Source organism: Diaphorina citri, unplaced genomic scaffold, assembly GCF_000475195.1.
Source record: "Diaphorina citri unplaced genomic scaffold, Diaci psyllid genome assembly version 1.1 scaffold3790, whole genome shotgun sequence".
Lineage (NCBI taxonomy): Eukaryota > Metazoa > Arthropoda > Insecta > Hemiptera > Psyllidae > Diaphorina > Diaphorina citri.
Genome location: NW_007381190.1, coordinates 107 through 15,569, shown reverse-complemented (window position 1 = coordinate 15,569; position 15,463 = coordinate 107). Strand labels below are relative to the sequence as shown.

Here is a 15,463-nt window from a genome sequence, read left to right as displayed (position 1 = left end):
GGAGAAGAAGATTGTACAGGACAACTAGATAGACGGCGTAAGTGCGTACACCTAGATGTATACGAGTATACCCGCTTGTCCAAAATAAGCCGCCACATGCAATGCCGTCACTCCCAACTTTTTACTGTACACGTTGAGAGCTTTCGACGACAACAATCAGGTAGGTATAAAATTTTCTCGAGCCGAACAATATTTATGTGCATGTGTGCTCCTCTAGATTCTCAATTACATTTGACATACTTGGTAGTGTGAGTGTAAATATTTTCATGTCGGATGATAGGTGAAACACCTACGTAAGGTGCCAAGGACAAAGTGGAAAGCCCACATTTATCTAAAAGCCATTACCGATTTAATTAAACATAATAAAGCTCTAAAAATTTAAAAGCCAAAGCAAATTATAAAGCCTCTGCCCATCTGCTAATGTTTGATATCCTGTAATTCCTGTAGTAAGTGATACTTTGGAAACGGGATACCATGTCAAGTCAAGTAGTCAATTGAAGACCTATTTTCTTCTTATTTAGTATGAGTTATAAGATGTACTTACAGACAAAGTGGAAAGCCCACATTTATCTAAAAGCCATTACCGATTTAATTAAACATAATAAAGCTCTAAAAATTTAAAAGCCAAAGCAAGTTATAAAGCCTCTGCCCATCTGCTAATGTTTGATATCCTGTAATTCCTGTAGTAAGTGACTGTAAACTGGAAACGGGATACCATGTCAAGTCAAGTAGTCAATTGAAGACCTATTTTCTTCTTATTTAGTATGAGTTATAAGATGTACTTACATGTGTATTCTTCACTTCCTACAGAACGGTTGGAGGTAGGATGAAGAAGAAGATTTTGAGAATTCGACCACTAGTTACCTTGTTATACTTGTGTCCAAGAGAGAGGGTAAAACAGATCCAAACCGGGGGACATAGGATGAAAGTGAGAAAGAGGAGCATGGTTTTCCAGGCGGCCCAATTCAGAGACCCTTGCCATAATTCCTGCAAAAATAAACCAGAACATAATATAACATTAAACTAGGTGTAGCCTTAACGTAGGTAAAATAGAATTACGAGTATTTGCTTCCTCATACTTCCCCCCTAAAATCTATTAAAGGCAAGGCAACCCATTCCTTGATTGAACCATGCATGATATTTGATCACCATTTGACTCTGTGAATTTTGAACGACATAACTTTGACGATTATGGTAAAGGCATACCTGCAAGTACCTCTGAACGACCGTATGGGCAATCACTTCCTTCTGCTCGTTCTCAATGAGAACGTCGAGAAATTCGATATTACGACGGTCGGTGGCCGTCAGGATTCTGCCCGCTGAATCTGCCCCGGCCGCTAACGCTAGCAGTTCAGTGGCCATTCCCTCGCAGTGTTTGCCGGCCGCTATCAAGTCTTTAGCTCTTTCTTTTTCCTGTGAACAGTGAGAGGAGGCGTCAAGATCGAGAAGCGGAGTTTACGCCTCACCGATAGCTGATGGGTTATTCCTACTGTTAAGGTGTGTCCAGTGTCCACACATGGTCGAATGGCCGTCGATCGATGTCGATTCACATCGATATCTCTTATGGTCGATCGACGGCAATCGACTAAGTGTGAACACACCTTTATAGGAAGGTCAACATCAATGAAAGATGTGTAAGGCCTCTCGCTCATTGAAAGCGCAGTCGTGTAACTATTAGTAGCGCGGAGTTTCGCTACGCCACGCCGCCTGGAAATCCAAGCCCATGAAATTATCCAGGCCTCTCACACTAGAGGTGACCTAGTCGTGCGACTACCTTCCAATTTGAGAGAGTATACCTATACAACTTTGGACTACTTCTGAAAATTACCATCTCGCATTATTTCCAAGATGTGATTGAAATACTCATTACTCACCTTGGTTGCTAAGGTGATATAAATACTGGACAGTTTGGCAGCAGTATCTACAGGGGCAGGGGACATCAACACAAACTCCTCCATGGGTTTGTTGTTGTGGTTCTTACTGCACACCATTAGGTTGTATACGAACTGAAACGGAAGAAGATGGGTTGTGATTTTTCCCTCACTTAATATAAATGTGTACTCTTTTCTTAGGCCATTTATATCAGGTGGAATACTGATAGATTTGGTACGTCCCCTGTCTTTAAAGATACCTTTCTCAAATGATATCACCATTAGGAAATCAGTTTCGGAGTCTATCTGATTTTGAATGGCCTAGATGGCGTAGGTATGAAGGATATGTGAATCCCGTGCAGACCAGACTGCTTGTCTCCAAAGAACTATATGTTGTGTCAACTCCTCGCAATCAAATACTTACCCAAACCAATATACCATTTTTACTACAAATCTCACTTCAGACTATGAGTCCATGACCATTAACCCATCACTTACCTAACAAATGCAGCGCCACGCCGAATATACCGAACAGCAACACGGCCAGTTTAACCCATCCGAGTCCGGATTTGTCACTCGGGTTGGTCAATTCAAATAGAAGCAACCCCGACAGCCACACCAGGAGTGTCCATTCGTACCAATAGGGTACCAGGTTGGGACGCACCACGGGATAGATGGGGGTAATGCCCACCAACATCAGGAGGAACATCAGGTACATGTGAGAGGTGAGGTAGGACATGAACTTGATGATGGGGACCTGGGGGTGAAATGATTAGGGTAAGAAGAGACCTAAATAATGTAGGTGAGAAGAGACTTCAATCATTTGGGTAAGGAGAGACATACATACATAATTTGGGTAAGAAGAGACCTAAATAATTTGGGTGAAAAGAGACTTCAATTCTTTGAGTAAGAAGAGACCTAAATAATTTGGTTAAGAAGATACTTCAAAATTTGGGTTGAAAGAGGCTTGCTGCCTCCAAAACCCGTGCTCTCTTGGTAAGTAGAAGAGCGTGTTTTACTGGTCTCCCGTTTACCGGTAGAACGCAGGTTCAATACCTATAATGTTTCACCTCATTTGAGAAATTGACCAGCGGACCCCGAAGCAACCGGGCAACCGCGAGGTAGGATGAAGAAGAAGATTTTGAGAATTCGACCACTAGTTACCTTGTTATACTTGTGTCCAAGAGAGAGGGTAAAACAGATCCAAACCGGGGGACATAGGATGAAAGTGAGAAAGAGGAGCATGGTTTTCCAGGCGGCCCAATTCAGAGACCCTTGCCATAATTCCTGCAAAAATAAACCAGAACATAATATAACATTAAACTAGGTGTAGCCTTAACGTAGGTAAAATAGAATTACGAGTATTTGCTTCCTCATACTTCCCCCCTAAAATCTATTAAAGGCAAGGCAACCCATTCCTTGATTGAACCATGCATGATATTTGATCACCATTTGACTCTGTGAATTTTGAACGACATAACTTTGACGATTATGGTAAAGGCATACCTGCAAGTACCTCTGAACGACCGTATGGGCAATCACTTCCTTCTGCTCGTTCTCAATGAGAACGTCGAGAAATTCGATATTACGACGGTCGGTGGCCGTCAGGATTCTGCCCGCTGAATCTGCCCCGGCCGCTAACGCTAGCAGTTCAGTGGCCATTCCCTCGCAGTGTTTGCCGGCCGCTATCAAGTCTTTAGCTCTTTCTTTTTCCTGTGAACAGTGAGAGGAGGCGTCAAGATCGAGAAGCGGAGTTTACGCCTCACCGATAGCTGATGTGTTATTCCTACTGTTAAGGTGTGTCCAGTCTCCACACATAGTCGACTGATCGATATCTCTTATGGTCGATCGACGGCAGTCGACTATGTGTGGCAGTGAGAGGAGGCGTCAAGATCGAGAAGCGGAGTTTACGCCTCACCGATAGCTGATGGGTTATTCCTACTGTTAAGGTGTGTCCAGTGTCCACACATGGTCGAATGGCCGTCGATCGATGTCGATTCACATCGATATCTCTTATGGTCGATCGACGGCAATCGACTAAGTGTGAACACACCTTTATAGGAAGGTCAACATCAATGAAAGATGTGTAAGGCCTCTCGCTCATTGAAAGCGCAGTCGTGTAACTATTAGTAGCGCGGAGTTTCGCTACGCCACGCCGCCTGGAAATCCAAGCCCATGAAATTATCCAGGCCTCTCACACTAGAGGTGACCTAGTCGTGCGACTACCTTCCAATTTGAGAGAGTATACCTATACAACTTTGGACTACTTCTGAAAATTACCATCTCGCATTATTTCCAAGATGTGATTGAAACACCCACTGAACCTTGCATGGCAGCAATGTGGGCACACGTGTTGCCGTCCTGAAGACGAGAAGAACATAAGAATCAGACCCACGAATCCTTCAATGTATTTATTTATTAAAGAGGTAGTGTCCAGCGATACAATGAAGGATACTTACATTTTCCTGAGTCTAGGCATCGACTTGCACCTCGACTGACTCTGTAATCCACTATTACCCTTAACTAACCAAGTATTCTATTAAGCAGAGAGAACCCTTTGAAGAACTGCCAGCTACCTAGGCTGGTTAGAGTTAGCTGTTCTCCTCCCGGTTTATAGTCCCACAGTCAAACGCTAGTCTACTCTCTGTTTAACGTCCCCTAGCCAGACATGAATTGTCAATTACCTTAGTAGTAGCAGTCACCAGGGACGGATGTGCACGGAGAAATATCTGCGCCACTTCTGGAAAGTTATTCTGGGCTGCCACATGGATAGGTTTCTGCCCCTGGTCGTCTGTGGCATCTATAGAGGCGCCGAGATCCAAGAGTAACTTGCACACTTGAAGTTGACCAGCTTCGGCTGCTAGATGAAGAGGTGTTTGTTTCCGCAGCGTGAGGATGTCGATGACTGCGGCGTGATCGTGTACTAGAAACCTGAGAAGAAAGAAAATACCAACTCCTGTCGAATTTGGAACTAACCCGACTATATCTCCATTCCGAGGACATTCCACGACTCAGAACATCAATTTGGGTGTAACTGTTCCTTTACGTTACTTCTGGGGAATTTCGTGTTCACCAAGTCCACCAATACCTTCCTTTCTCTCTGAAGCTATAATCCCAATAACTGTCAGCCTTTGAAGTTCATTTGTTGCAAGCTAGATTAGTGTGTATCTAATTGTGTGTTAAAAACTTACCTGCAAAGGTCCGCATATCCATTCATAGCTGCCAGATGTAAGGCTGTCCTTCCCACTCTGGACTTACTGTTGATGAAGGCTTTGTGAGTTAGGAGAGCATCGCATACCTGTAAGCAAAAGCAACCAGTGGTATTATGAACATGGTGACAATCGAACTCGTGACCTTCTGCATGACAAGCAAGCTTGTTACCACTGGACTAACTGTTGTTGTAGTATTCATTGCCCAAGGCAAATGAAATCAAACTCCTCCTGTAGTTGGCAGTTCCAGGAATTCTTCCCCTTTTAGCAAATTTTGTGGTAATCTTGAATCAAAACAAATTACTCCAATGAAAATACCGTCTCAACAAATTTAACAAAAGGGGAAAACTGATCAAATTTGCCGCTCCGATGGTATTTGATAATCAACAGTAAGTACCACATAATTACAAAATGCCGATTTTGATTGATGTCATAGGTTGTGCGTGTAGATACAATGGGTAAGTTTGTACTACTTCCAAAGGTCAATCAGCATCTTTTTTTGTGCGTTCCAATCTCCAAGGGTACCATGTTTAGATTGGATTTCTCAAGTTATAATTGCAGGGCACGTAGAAATCGTCAAAGAGTGAATACCTACGTAGATGTAACCGTAAGCGACATTTAGAAAACAACATACACAATACCTAACGTGTTCTTTATACGGTTCGACGGGAGAAACTATTCCAGATTCAACAGTCATCCCCTCGGCAAAGTCAAATACAAGAAAGACTACAAGAAGTCGAAGGTACCCCTGTTTAGATACATGGACAAGAAAACCACTACCAATGAAATGCTGAGCCAGCGACAACCTTCGGGTTACACTAGTGGACTAGCCAATGGTGATCGAGATGGCAATGGGTCTAATGGGAACAAGTCCGGGAAAGATTCAATGAAGATGATCAACGATATAGTAAAGGATATTGTCAAAAAATACAAGACTCGGTTTAATCCTGCCAAATCTGGTAGAGATGAAGTGGATTCGAACCTGTGTATTTGTCAGTTCCAGGATAGTAAGTGTCATATCAGGGGTGCAATAAGCCGTACACAGGACTTTAATCAAAGTCCCCAAAAGTTAACTATTGATCCACAATTTTCAGGAATGTTCTGTAAGACGTCTAGGTTTCTATGAGGGGTTGAAGGAAAGCACGGTTTGTTCAAACCAACCCACAGGGCCCTAGGCTATTTCTCGTTTTATTTACTGAGGTATCAGGTGTAGGTAGATTTTTCCAATCAACAAGAAATTCATTCCTCTTTTACAATCCCCCCTAACAAAGAATATTTCCTATTACGATTCTAGCTCACTCAATCCCGGACAGAAATTTATACAATCTCAACTTGGACCAAATAGGAACAACATTGAGTTCAATTTATGAATCGAAAGGGGTAGACTTCTCTACTTTGGCTTTGTCAGACAAAGATAAGCTAAAACAACTCATCATTGATAAAGTCATTGCGCTACTGAACGCCAGTAAAGCTAAATCGGTAAAGGAAAAACTTGTGTGAATGATGGTGGAATCTATCAGAATTATACAAACATTACAAACCCTTAATGTCCTATACCAGTTTACTATTTACCCTACGATTTTACACCATTACATGTATCCTATAACAAATTTACACCATTGTCCCACACCATATTAAGGTGTGTCCAAACGTAGTTGACCGCCCCGCCCGTCCGTCGAGGTGAATCTATGTTGTCGAGACAGTTTGGACGGTTCAGTCGACATCGATCGACGTGAAAAGTAGGCTCCCTGCACTTACCTTGTCTGTGGCATTGATCTCAGCTCCCTGTCCTAGCAGTACCTCCACCATTTGCAAGTGCCCATGAGTGGCGGCAATGTGTAGGCAGGTTTTGCCGTTTTTGTCGGCACTCTGGAGGAGATCCGCGGCTCGCGAAAGGAGGAGGCCCACCACTGTCACGTGGCCGCACGCTAAGTTCTCTTATTAGATGTATTTCTGAGAGTTTAGACCGGGATTCTTCTTTGGTAAATAGCCAATTCTGATGAGTGTTAATTATTAACATTATTATTAAAACATTCCCTATTTGTACCTACATGGAAACCAATTCCGTTTTCAATCAAGCTAAATGAAATATCTCTTTTAATGGATCTGATACAAGTATTATGTGTATTCTACCAGCTTATTTCATTAGGGCAAGCCTCATACCTCTAACATGGACCTCCGCGCCATATCCCAGTAGAGTTTCCACTACGGCAGGTTTACAGGATTCCACCGCTATATGCAACGCCGTGTAGTTATCCTGCGAAAGTAAGTAAAATAATCCAAATCAATTATCTGTTGAAAAAGTTGAACGAGCCCAGTAAGAAATTCAAATTCAGAAACTACCTACTCTTCCTCAGAGAGCTTCAACCCCTGTGCCAGTGTGGCTATATCCTCGTTGTCCACCATATAAATGCCAGAACTACGCATGCCCTCACCCACCTCCGTTGAGGGTGTTGACTCTCTGTCCTTTTACTCAAAATATCTCCACTTTTTGAATCTCTGTTCAACTCTTGTTATAACCTAGGCGTATTGGTGCGGACGACCTATACTGCCCGCAGTGCGGATTCCACCGCTATATGCAACGCCGTGTAGTTATCCTGCGAAAGTAAGTAAAATAATCCAAATCAATTATCTGTTGAAAAAGTTGAAAGTACTCAGTAAGAAATTCAAATTCAGAAACTACCTACTCTTCCTCAGAGAACTTCAACCCCTGTGCCAGTGTGGCTATATCCTCGTTGTCCACCATATAAATGCCAGGACTACGCATGCCCTCACCCACCTCCGTTTCGAACAACCCACCTCCGTTGAGGGTGTTGACTCTCTGTCCTTTTACTCAAAATATCTCCACTTTTTGAATCTCTGTTCAACTCTTGTTATAACCTAGGCGTATTGGTGCGAACGACCTATATTACCCGCAGTGTTAAAGCGCATCAAAAGAGGAAATACTCCAATGAACAACAAACTTACATTGGTGGTGACATCGACTTTCTCTTGTCCTTTTACTCAAAATATCTCCACTTTTTGAATCTCTGTTCAACTCTTGTTATAACCTAGGCGTATTGGTGCGAACGACCTATATTGCCCGCAGTTAAAGCGCATCAAAAGAGGAAATACTCCAATGAACAACAAACTTACATTGGTGGTGACATCGACTTTCTCCCCCTTCTGAAGCAGAGTGTTGATGATGCCTACATGTCCATATCTAGCTGCCGTGTGAATACTACGAGCACCACCCTGTAAGAAATTTGGAGAAGAGATCAAAACATTAGGAAGATAGCTAGATAGCAAAATACCCAGAAGAATCACTGAAGAGTTCTTGAGTATCCCAAACCTATGAAAATTTGAAAATTATACATAGAGAGTCTCTATCATAAACTTGGTTTTTCAGGCGACTACGCTCCTAATGTGTGACGGGCTGACGGGCCACATGGCCTGTACAACCGGATAGTAGTAAGTTCCTTCTGGGATTCGCAGTCGAAACTTTTGCCGTCATTTGAACACCCGAGAACACCTGAGCATTCATACATTGTATGAATTGTATGAATGCTCTGTTTGCCCTTACCGCCCTCCCTTTCCAAAGCCCAAAAGGGCGCCTAAATTCCCAAAAAAGGGCAAGTGTATGAACGCAATTTGACCCCAATTTCGGCGCTGACGGGCCACATGGCCTGTACAACCGGATAGTAGTAAGTTCCTTCTGGGATTCGCAGTCGAAACTTTTGCCGTCATTTGAACACCTGAGCATTCATACATTGTATGAATTGTATGAATGCTCTGTTTGCCCTTACCGCCCTCCCTTTCTAACGCCCAAAAGGGCGCCCTTGCCTGGTACGTGGGATAGGAGCTCCCGAACTGTGTCTGTGGGGGTGAGGAATAAGTGACGAAAACTGGGGTTAAGCTTTCTGCATAAAAAGTTTTATCTCCAGGTATTTATTAGAACTTTTTCAAAGAACCTTGGAGCAACACAGTTTAGCTGATGAGAAACGGCATTTCTCGCATTTTACTGTTTCAATAAATCTCATTTTCAATACAAATAAGAGAAAGATTGCCTCCAAAGCACTATTGCAATTTCGGCATTCTCTCAAAACGAGTTATATTCGAGAGTCTAAAAATAATGCTAATGACAAACACGTGATTCGTTACGCTTTATGACTTAATAACCCAGCTAGCATTGCGTGAAATAAAATTGTAAAAGCTAAGTATGCCACTTGACCTTTTTGGGGGAATAATTCAGAAGGATTGGAACTGAAATTCGTATTGCGTGAAATGAAATTGTAAAAGCTAAGTATGCCACTTGACCTTTTTGGGGGAATAATTCAGAAGGATTGGAACTGAAATTCGTAGTACAAGATTAGTTGAGAACTAATGGGACCTTGTAACAATTAAACCACTTGCTTAGTAAGATTTTATTGCTGAATTTTTCCATTTGAATTATAATTACACGTTAGATAATCCTGAATAATGTATGTCTATTTGCACTTTTTGCCCTGGAGAGATTGAAATTCGTAGAACAAGGTTAGTTGAGAACTAAGGGGACATTGTAACAATTAAACCACTTGCTTAGTAAGATTTTATTGCTAAATTTTTCCATTTGAATTACAATTACACGTTGGATAATCCTGAATAATGGATGTCTATTTGCACTTTTTGCCCTGGACAGACATTTTCTTTCTATTGGGCTTTACCTTGTTGGGCATATGCAGGTAGACCCCCTTCTTGAAGAGCATCATAGCACACTCGGCGTGACCATTGAGTGAAGCAATGTGCATCAGGGTGCTGCCATCTTTTGTTCTTAAATAATCTAAAGAAACACTGGAGCAATTATATTTTGGTGTCTCAACTAATCAATGATAAATACAACATACCTACAGGTATCATGCCATTCATGCCTTAGTTGGATAATGGAGGCGTGGCCATTTTCCGCCGCCAAGTGCATGGGAGTTCTATCTGGAAAACGAAAGTGACGGAACGACAAATTATCATACCTGCCAAATCTGGTAGAGATGAAGTGGATTCGAACCTGTGTATTTGTCAGTTCCAGGATAGTAAGTGTCATATCAGGGGTGCAATAATCCGTACACAGGACTTTAATCAAAGTCCCCAAAAGTTAACTATTGATCCACAATTTTCAGGAATGTTCTGTAAAACGTCTAGGTTTCTATGAGAGGTTGAAGGGAAGCTATGTTTGTTCAAACCAACCCACAGGGCCCTAGGCTGATTCTCGTTTTTTTTACTGAGGTATCAGGTGTAGGTAGATTTTTCCAATCAACAAGAAATTCATTCCTCTTTTACAATCCCCCCTAACAAAGAATATTTCCTATTACGATTCTAGCTCACTCAATCCCGGACAGAAATTTATACAATCCTGCCAAATCTGGTAGAGATGAAGTGGATTCGAACCTGTGTATTTGTCAGTTCCAGGATAGTAAGTGTCATATCAGGGGTGCAATAAGCCGTACACAGGACTTTAATCAAAGTCCCCAAAAGTTAACTATTGATCCACAATTTTCAGGAATGTTCTGTAAGACGTCTAGGTTTCTATGAGGGGTTGAAGGAAAGCACACACAGGACTTTAATCAAAGTCCCCAAAAGTTAACTATTGATCCACAATTTTCAGGAATGTTCTGTAAAACGTCTAGGTTTCTATGAGGGGTTGAAGGAAAGCAAGGTTTGTTCAAACCAACCCACAGGGCCCTAGGCTATTTCTCGTTTTATTTACTGAGGTATCAGGTGTAGGTAGATTTTTCCAATCAACAAGAAATTCATTCCTCTTTTACAATCGGTTTGTTCAAACCAACCCACAGGGCCCTAGGCTATTTCTCGTTTTATTTACTGAGGTATCAGGTGTAGGTAGATTTTTCCAATCAAAAAGAAATTCATTCCTCTTTTACAATCCCCCCTAACAAAGAATATTTCCTATTACGATTCTAGCTCACTCGATCCCGGACAGAAATTTATACAACCTCAACTTGGACCAAACAGGAACAACATTGAGTTCAATTTATGAATCACAATATTCTACGCATATCAATCTTGTAACCTGTCCACTTTGTGGTGCACTACAATAGTACAATCTACAATCCAATTCCCAAAGTTACTCTTACAACTCCTCAATATGAGCTTTGCTATCTTTTCCACGGTAGTACCTAGGTATTCAGGATTAGAAAGCTAAATCGGTAAAGGAAAAACTTGTGTGAATGATGGTGGAATCTATCAGAATTATACAAACATTACAAACCCTTAATGTCCTATAGGTTATAGGTACCAGTTTACTATTTACCCTACGATTTTACACCATTACATGTTGACCGCCCTGCCCGTCCGTCGAGGTGAATCTATGTTGTCGAGGCAGTTTGGACGGTTCAGTCGACATCGATCGACGTGAAAAGTAGGCTCCCTGCACTTACCTTGTCTGTGGCATTGATCTCAGCTCCCTGTCCTAGCAGTACCTCCACCATTTGCAAGTGCCCATGAGTGGCGGCAATGTGTAGGCAGGTTTTGCCGTTTTTGTCGGCACTCTGGAGGAGATCCGCGGCTCGCGAAAGGAGGAGGCCCACCACTGTCACGTGGCCGCCAAAACAGGCCAGATGTAGAGGATTGTAGCCCTGTAGAGGAGAAGGAGACATTTTTTAAGGTTATGAAAAAAGAACTTAATACATAATAGGTATCTAATTTGTCTTTTCCCACCCAGGCTTTAAACTCGTGCTGATATGGGAGTCCTTCGAGATTTTATACCCAAGACTTTCCCTTGGTCCTTCAAGAATCAAACTAGACACGGAAAAGACCGTACAGTCTTATTCTTACTCTCACTGTAGGAATAGGAGGACTTTTCTGTCTTCTTTTGGAAGTATAAACAACAGCGGTCAGCGATACAACGAAGGATACTTAGATTCGTAGGCGCTTAACCCATCCTTTAGGGCTGTCTAGCCTACACCTAAGCCTCAAATTGGGCTTTGTGTATGGAGTTAAGCATGAAGGATACTTACATTTTCCTGAGTCTGGGCATCGACTTGCACCCCGGCTGAATTCAACAAGAGCCGCACAACGTTTTCGTTCCCCGAGTAGGCGGCTAAGTGGAGGGGTGTCATGCCGGATTCTGAGCCCAGCTCGCCTAGGAAACTAGCACCGGTAGGGGGGTCTGACTTGACCGTGCCTGGTACGTGGGATAGGAGCTCCCGAACTGTGTCTGTGGGGAGTGAGGAATAGGTGACGAAAAATTGGGTTAACCTTTCAGCATAAAAAGTTTCATCTCCAAGTGTTTAGGGGAACTTCTTTCAAAGAACCTTGGGGCAACACAGCTTAGCTGGCGAGAAACAACATTTCTTGCATTTTAGTGTTTCAATACTTTCAAAAATCTCATTTTCCATACAAATTTCAAGAAAGATTGCCTCCAAAGCACTATTTTCATAACCAAAATGTACACAAATTACCTACAGTATAAAGTTGACTCAAATCTTTCATCTAATGTGATTCGGATAACTTACCCGCTTGTCCAAAATAAGCCGCCACATGCAATGCCGTCACTCCCAACTTTTTACTGTACACGTTGAGAGCTTTCGACGACCTCATCTCTTCAAGTACCTGGGGAAACAACATGGAAAAAGTCAGGTAAAATAAGCCGCCACATGCAATGCCGTCACTCCCAACTTTTTACTGTACACGTTGAGAGCTTTCGACGACCTCATCTCTTCAAGTACCTAGGGAAACAACATGGAAAAAGTCAGGTAAATATCCTTAGGATGAATAGGTGACCATCGAGATTTGTCAGAAGTTAAATATGATACCACAAAAATTACAAAAAAGTTCAAAGAGGTGTTGTGTGACTATTGACTATTTAAAAGCGGCAATCACCTGATTATGTCCGTTCTGAGCCGCCAAATGAACGGCGGTGAATCCAGTCTTATTTTCATCCGTACACGAGGCGCCCGCCTTGACGAGAACTCGCACCACATTGGCGTGACCGCCCTCAGCCGCCAACTGGAGTGGGGTAGCTTCTGCAATTGAAAAACGGAATAGTGATGGTCAATAAGGAGTATTAACAAAGAGTATTTTTTTAGGTTTATTATACCTGGAAGAGACTGACAAGAAACGCCGACCCTATTTTAATAGGAAAAGGTTAGGGAGAAGAAGATTGTACAGGACAACTAGATAGACGGCGTAAGTGCGTACACCTAGATGTATACGAGTATGTTTAGACTGTTTAGACTAAGGGGCCTTTTCACATTTTCAGTCCTATGCTGATAGTATAAACAAGGTACACATATTCTACATCTTGGTGGACGACTCAGTAATTTTGTGAAGTTCCATATGAAGTCATTATTTCATCTCAATACATAAATATACGAGTACTCTACCTATTCTATTATTTACCTGTAACGCGATTCCGAGCGGATATGACACCAGAGCGGTCGAATTTCATGAGCTCCTCTATGACACCCACTGAACCTTGCATGGCAGCAATGTGGGCACACGTGTTGCCGTCCTGAAGACGAGAAGAACATAAGAATCAGACCCACGAATCATTCAATGTATTTATTTATTAAAGAGGTAGTGTCCAGCTGTCCAGCGATACAATGAAGGATACTTACATTTTCCCCCTCAACGAATTGTTGTTGTTGTTTTAGAGGCTTTAGCTTTCGCCGAGTTGTAATGGCAGAATAAAGAAAAGATATATCTTTTTGTATCAGCCATACAGTGTGATGGTCTCTAGCAATGTTTATTTGGCTCGTCCTGAACCGTAGGCCACCATCGTGAGGACTTGTGCTTGATTTTTAAAAGCAGAGAGAACCCTTTGAAGAACTACCAGCTAGCTAGGCTGGTTAGGGCTAAGCTGTTCTCCTCTATGTTTAACATCCCCTAGCCAGACACGAATTGTCTCTTACCTTAGTAGTAGCAGTCACCAGGGACGGATGTGCACGGAGAAATATCTGCGCCACTTCTGGAAAGTTATTCTGGGCTGCCACATGGATAGGTTTCTGTCCCTGGTCGTCTGTGGCATCTATAGAGGCGCCGAGATCCAAGAGTAACTTGCACACTTGAAGTTGACCAGCTTCGGCTGCTAGATGAAGAGGTGTTTGTTTCCGCAGCGTGAGGATGTCGATGACTGCGGCGTGATCGTGTACTAGAAACCTGAGAAGAAAGAAAATACCAACTCCTATCGAATTTGGAACTAACCCGACTATATCTCCATTCCGAGGACATTCCACGACTCAGAACATCAATTTGGGTGTAACTGTTCCTTTACGTTACTTCTGGGGAATTTCGTGTTCACCAAGTCCACCAATACCTTCCTTTCTCTCTGAAGCTATAATCCCAATAACTGTCAGCCTTTGAAGTTCATTTGTTGCAAGCTAGATTAGTGTGTATCTAATTGTGTGTTAAAAACTTACCTGCAAAGGTCCGCATATCCATTCATAGCTGCCAGATGTAAGGCTGTCCTTCCCACTCTGGACTTACTGTTGATGAAGGCTTTGTGAGTTAGGAGAGCATCGCATACCTGTAAGCAAAAGCAACCAGTGGTATTATGAACATGGTGACAATCGAACTCGTGACCTTCTGCATGACAAGCAAGCTTGTTACCACTGGACTAACTGTTGTTGTAGTATTCATTGCCCAAGGCAAATGAAATCAAACTCCTCCTGTAGTTGGCAGTTCCAGGAATTCTTCCCCTTTTAGCAAATTTTGTGGTAATCTTGAATCAAAACAAATTACTCCAATGAAAATACCGTCTCAACAAATTTAACAAAAGGGGAAAACTGATCAAATTTGCCGCTACTCACTTTCAAGTAACCATGTTCGGCCGCCAAATGCAAAGCTGATCGGCCTTCCTGGTCAAACACGTCCACTCTGGCATGGTTGTTAAGCATCGTGTTGACCAGTTCCATATGGCCTCTATTGCATGCAATCAGGAGGGGTGTCCAACCTATGGACGTCTGCTTGTTGAGGGCTTTACTGATTTCTGTGCCGCTCATTTGTTCCAGCATACCGGTGAGAACATCGTTGTTGCCGGCAACAGCACAATAGTGGAATGCTGTTTCGTGGTTCTGAAAGGTAATGTTTTTATGTTAATGGTGATAGCAACTGTTGTTTTATTGAAGTGGATGACACGAAGTGTAAATAGGTCAACATCTTTCGTCTCCCTAAGTGGAAAATGAAGTATTTTGACTATTTCTCTGGAATGTGTCCATTTTAACCATCCAATTGTTACAGTAAATACTAGTACCTTCAATCTTTTTGCCCGACAAGATCATGAGATTACTAAGTATATTTTTGTCCTGTAAAAACATAACACCCGTATTTAGTATGAAGAATTGAAGAACCACGTTGCATCGGTCTGCAAGGACATGACGAGGTTTAGTACCAAGTAACAACAGAGTAGAGAAGGAC

At 42.4% G+C, this 15,463-nt stretch overlaps 3 protein-coding genes across 4 annotated transcripts; 1 reads left to right on the top strand and 2 right to left on the bottom strand.

Moving 5' to 3' along the window:
* Window positions 1-804: 804 nt before the first annotated feature.
* LOC103520561 lies at window positions 805-2,000 on the bottom strand. The gene is made up of 3 exons (XM_008485663.1): window positions 1,875-2,000; window positions 1,207-1,413; window positions 805-987 (listed from the first exon to the last, which is right to left on the bottom strand). The coding sequence occupies exons 1-3, from the start codon at window positions 1,989-1,991 to the stop codon at window positions 805-807; spliced, it is 507 nt and encodes a 168-aa protein (XP_008483885.1). The 5' UTR covers window positions 1,992-2,000.
* A 369-nt stretch (window positions 2,001-2,369) lies between these two features.
* Window positions 2,370-15,120, bottom strand: LOC103520560 (ankyrin-3; the record flags this gene model as incomplete). The annotated part of the gene is given in 21 exon segments (XM_026831630.1): window positions 2,370-2,628; window positions 3,036-3,158; window positions 3,378-3,584; window positions 4,191-4,232; window positions 4,556-4,802; window positions 5,063-5,169; window positions 6,839-7,017; window positions 7,244-7,337; window positions 7,797-7,901; window positions 8,216-8,314; window positions 8,795-8,935; window positions 9,763-9,868; window positions 9,943-10,024; window positions 11,472-11,682; window positions 12,064-12,263; window positions 12,562-12,658; window positions 12,929-13,071; window positions 13,448-13,559; window positions 13,960-14,206; window positions 14,467-14,573; window positions 14,857-15,120. Coding segments are annotated over 21 exon segments (3,172 nt in total), but the record flags the coding sequence as incomplete, so codon positions are not given.
* Window positions 5,448-6,617, top strand: LOC103520559. Of its 2 annotated transcripts, none has more exons than XM_008485661.2 (3): window positions 5,448-5,469; window positions 5,765-6,087; window positions 6,375-6,617. In XM_008485661.2, the coding sequence occupies exons 1-3, from the start codon at window positions 5,450-5,452 to the stop codon at window positions 6,578-6,580; spliced, it is 549 nt and encodes a 182-aa protein (XP_008483883.1). In that variant the 5' UTR covers window positions 5,448-5,449; the 3' UTR covers window positions 6,581-6,617. The 2 variants fall into 2 exon arrangements, with proteins under 2 accessions (XP_008483883.1, XP_008483882.1); XM_008485660.2 differs by having other exon boundaries at window positions 5,753-6,087.
* Window positions 15,121-15,463: the final 343 nt, after the last annotated feature.

Excerpts from the sequence above, each read along its gene's own strand:
- LOC103520561 (XM_008485663.1), bottom strand. The coding sequence starts at position 1,991 with ATGGTGTGCAGTAAGAACCACAACAACAAACCCATGGAGGAGTTTGTG. Across the intron at positions 1,414-1,874 it reads ATATCACCTTAGCAACCAAG|GAAAAAGAAAGAGCTAAAGA; the intron begins GTGAGTAATGAG and ends CACTGTTCACAG. Across the intron at positions 988-1,206 it reads TCGTTCAGAGGTACTTGCAG|GAATTATGGCAAGGGTCTCT; the intron begins GTATGCCTTTAC and ends TTATTTTTGCAG.
- LOC103520559 (XM_008485660.2), top strand. The coding sequence starts at position 5,450 with ATGGTATTTGATAATCAACA. Across the intron at positions 5,470-5,752 it reads ATGGTATTTGATAATCAACA|AAACTATTCCAGATTCAACA; the intron begins GTAAGTACCACA and ends GTTCGACGGGAG. Across the intron at positions 6,088-6,374 it reads TATTTGTCAGTTCCAGGATA|CTCACTCAATCCCGGACAGA; the intron begins GTAAGTGTCATA and ends TTACGATTCTAG.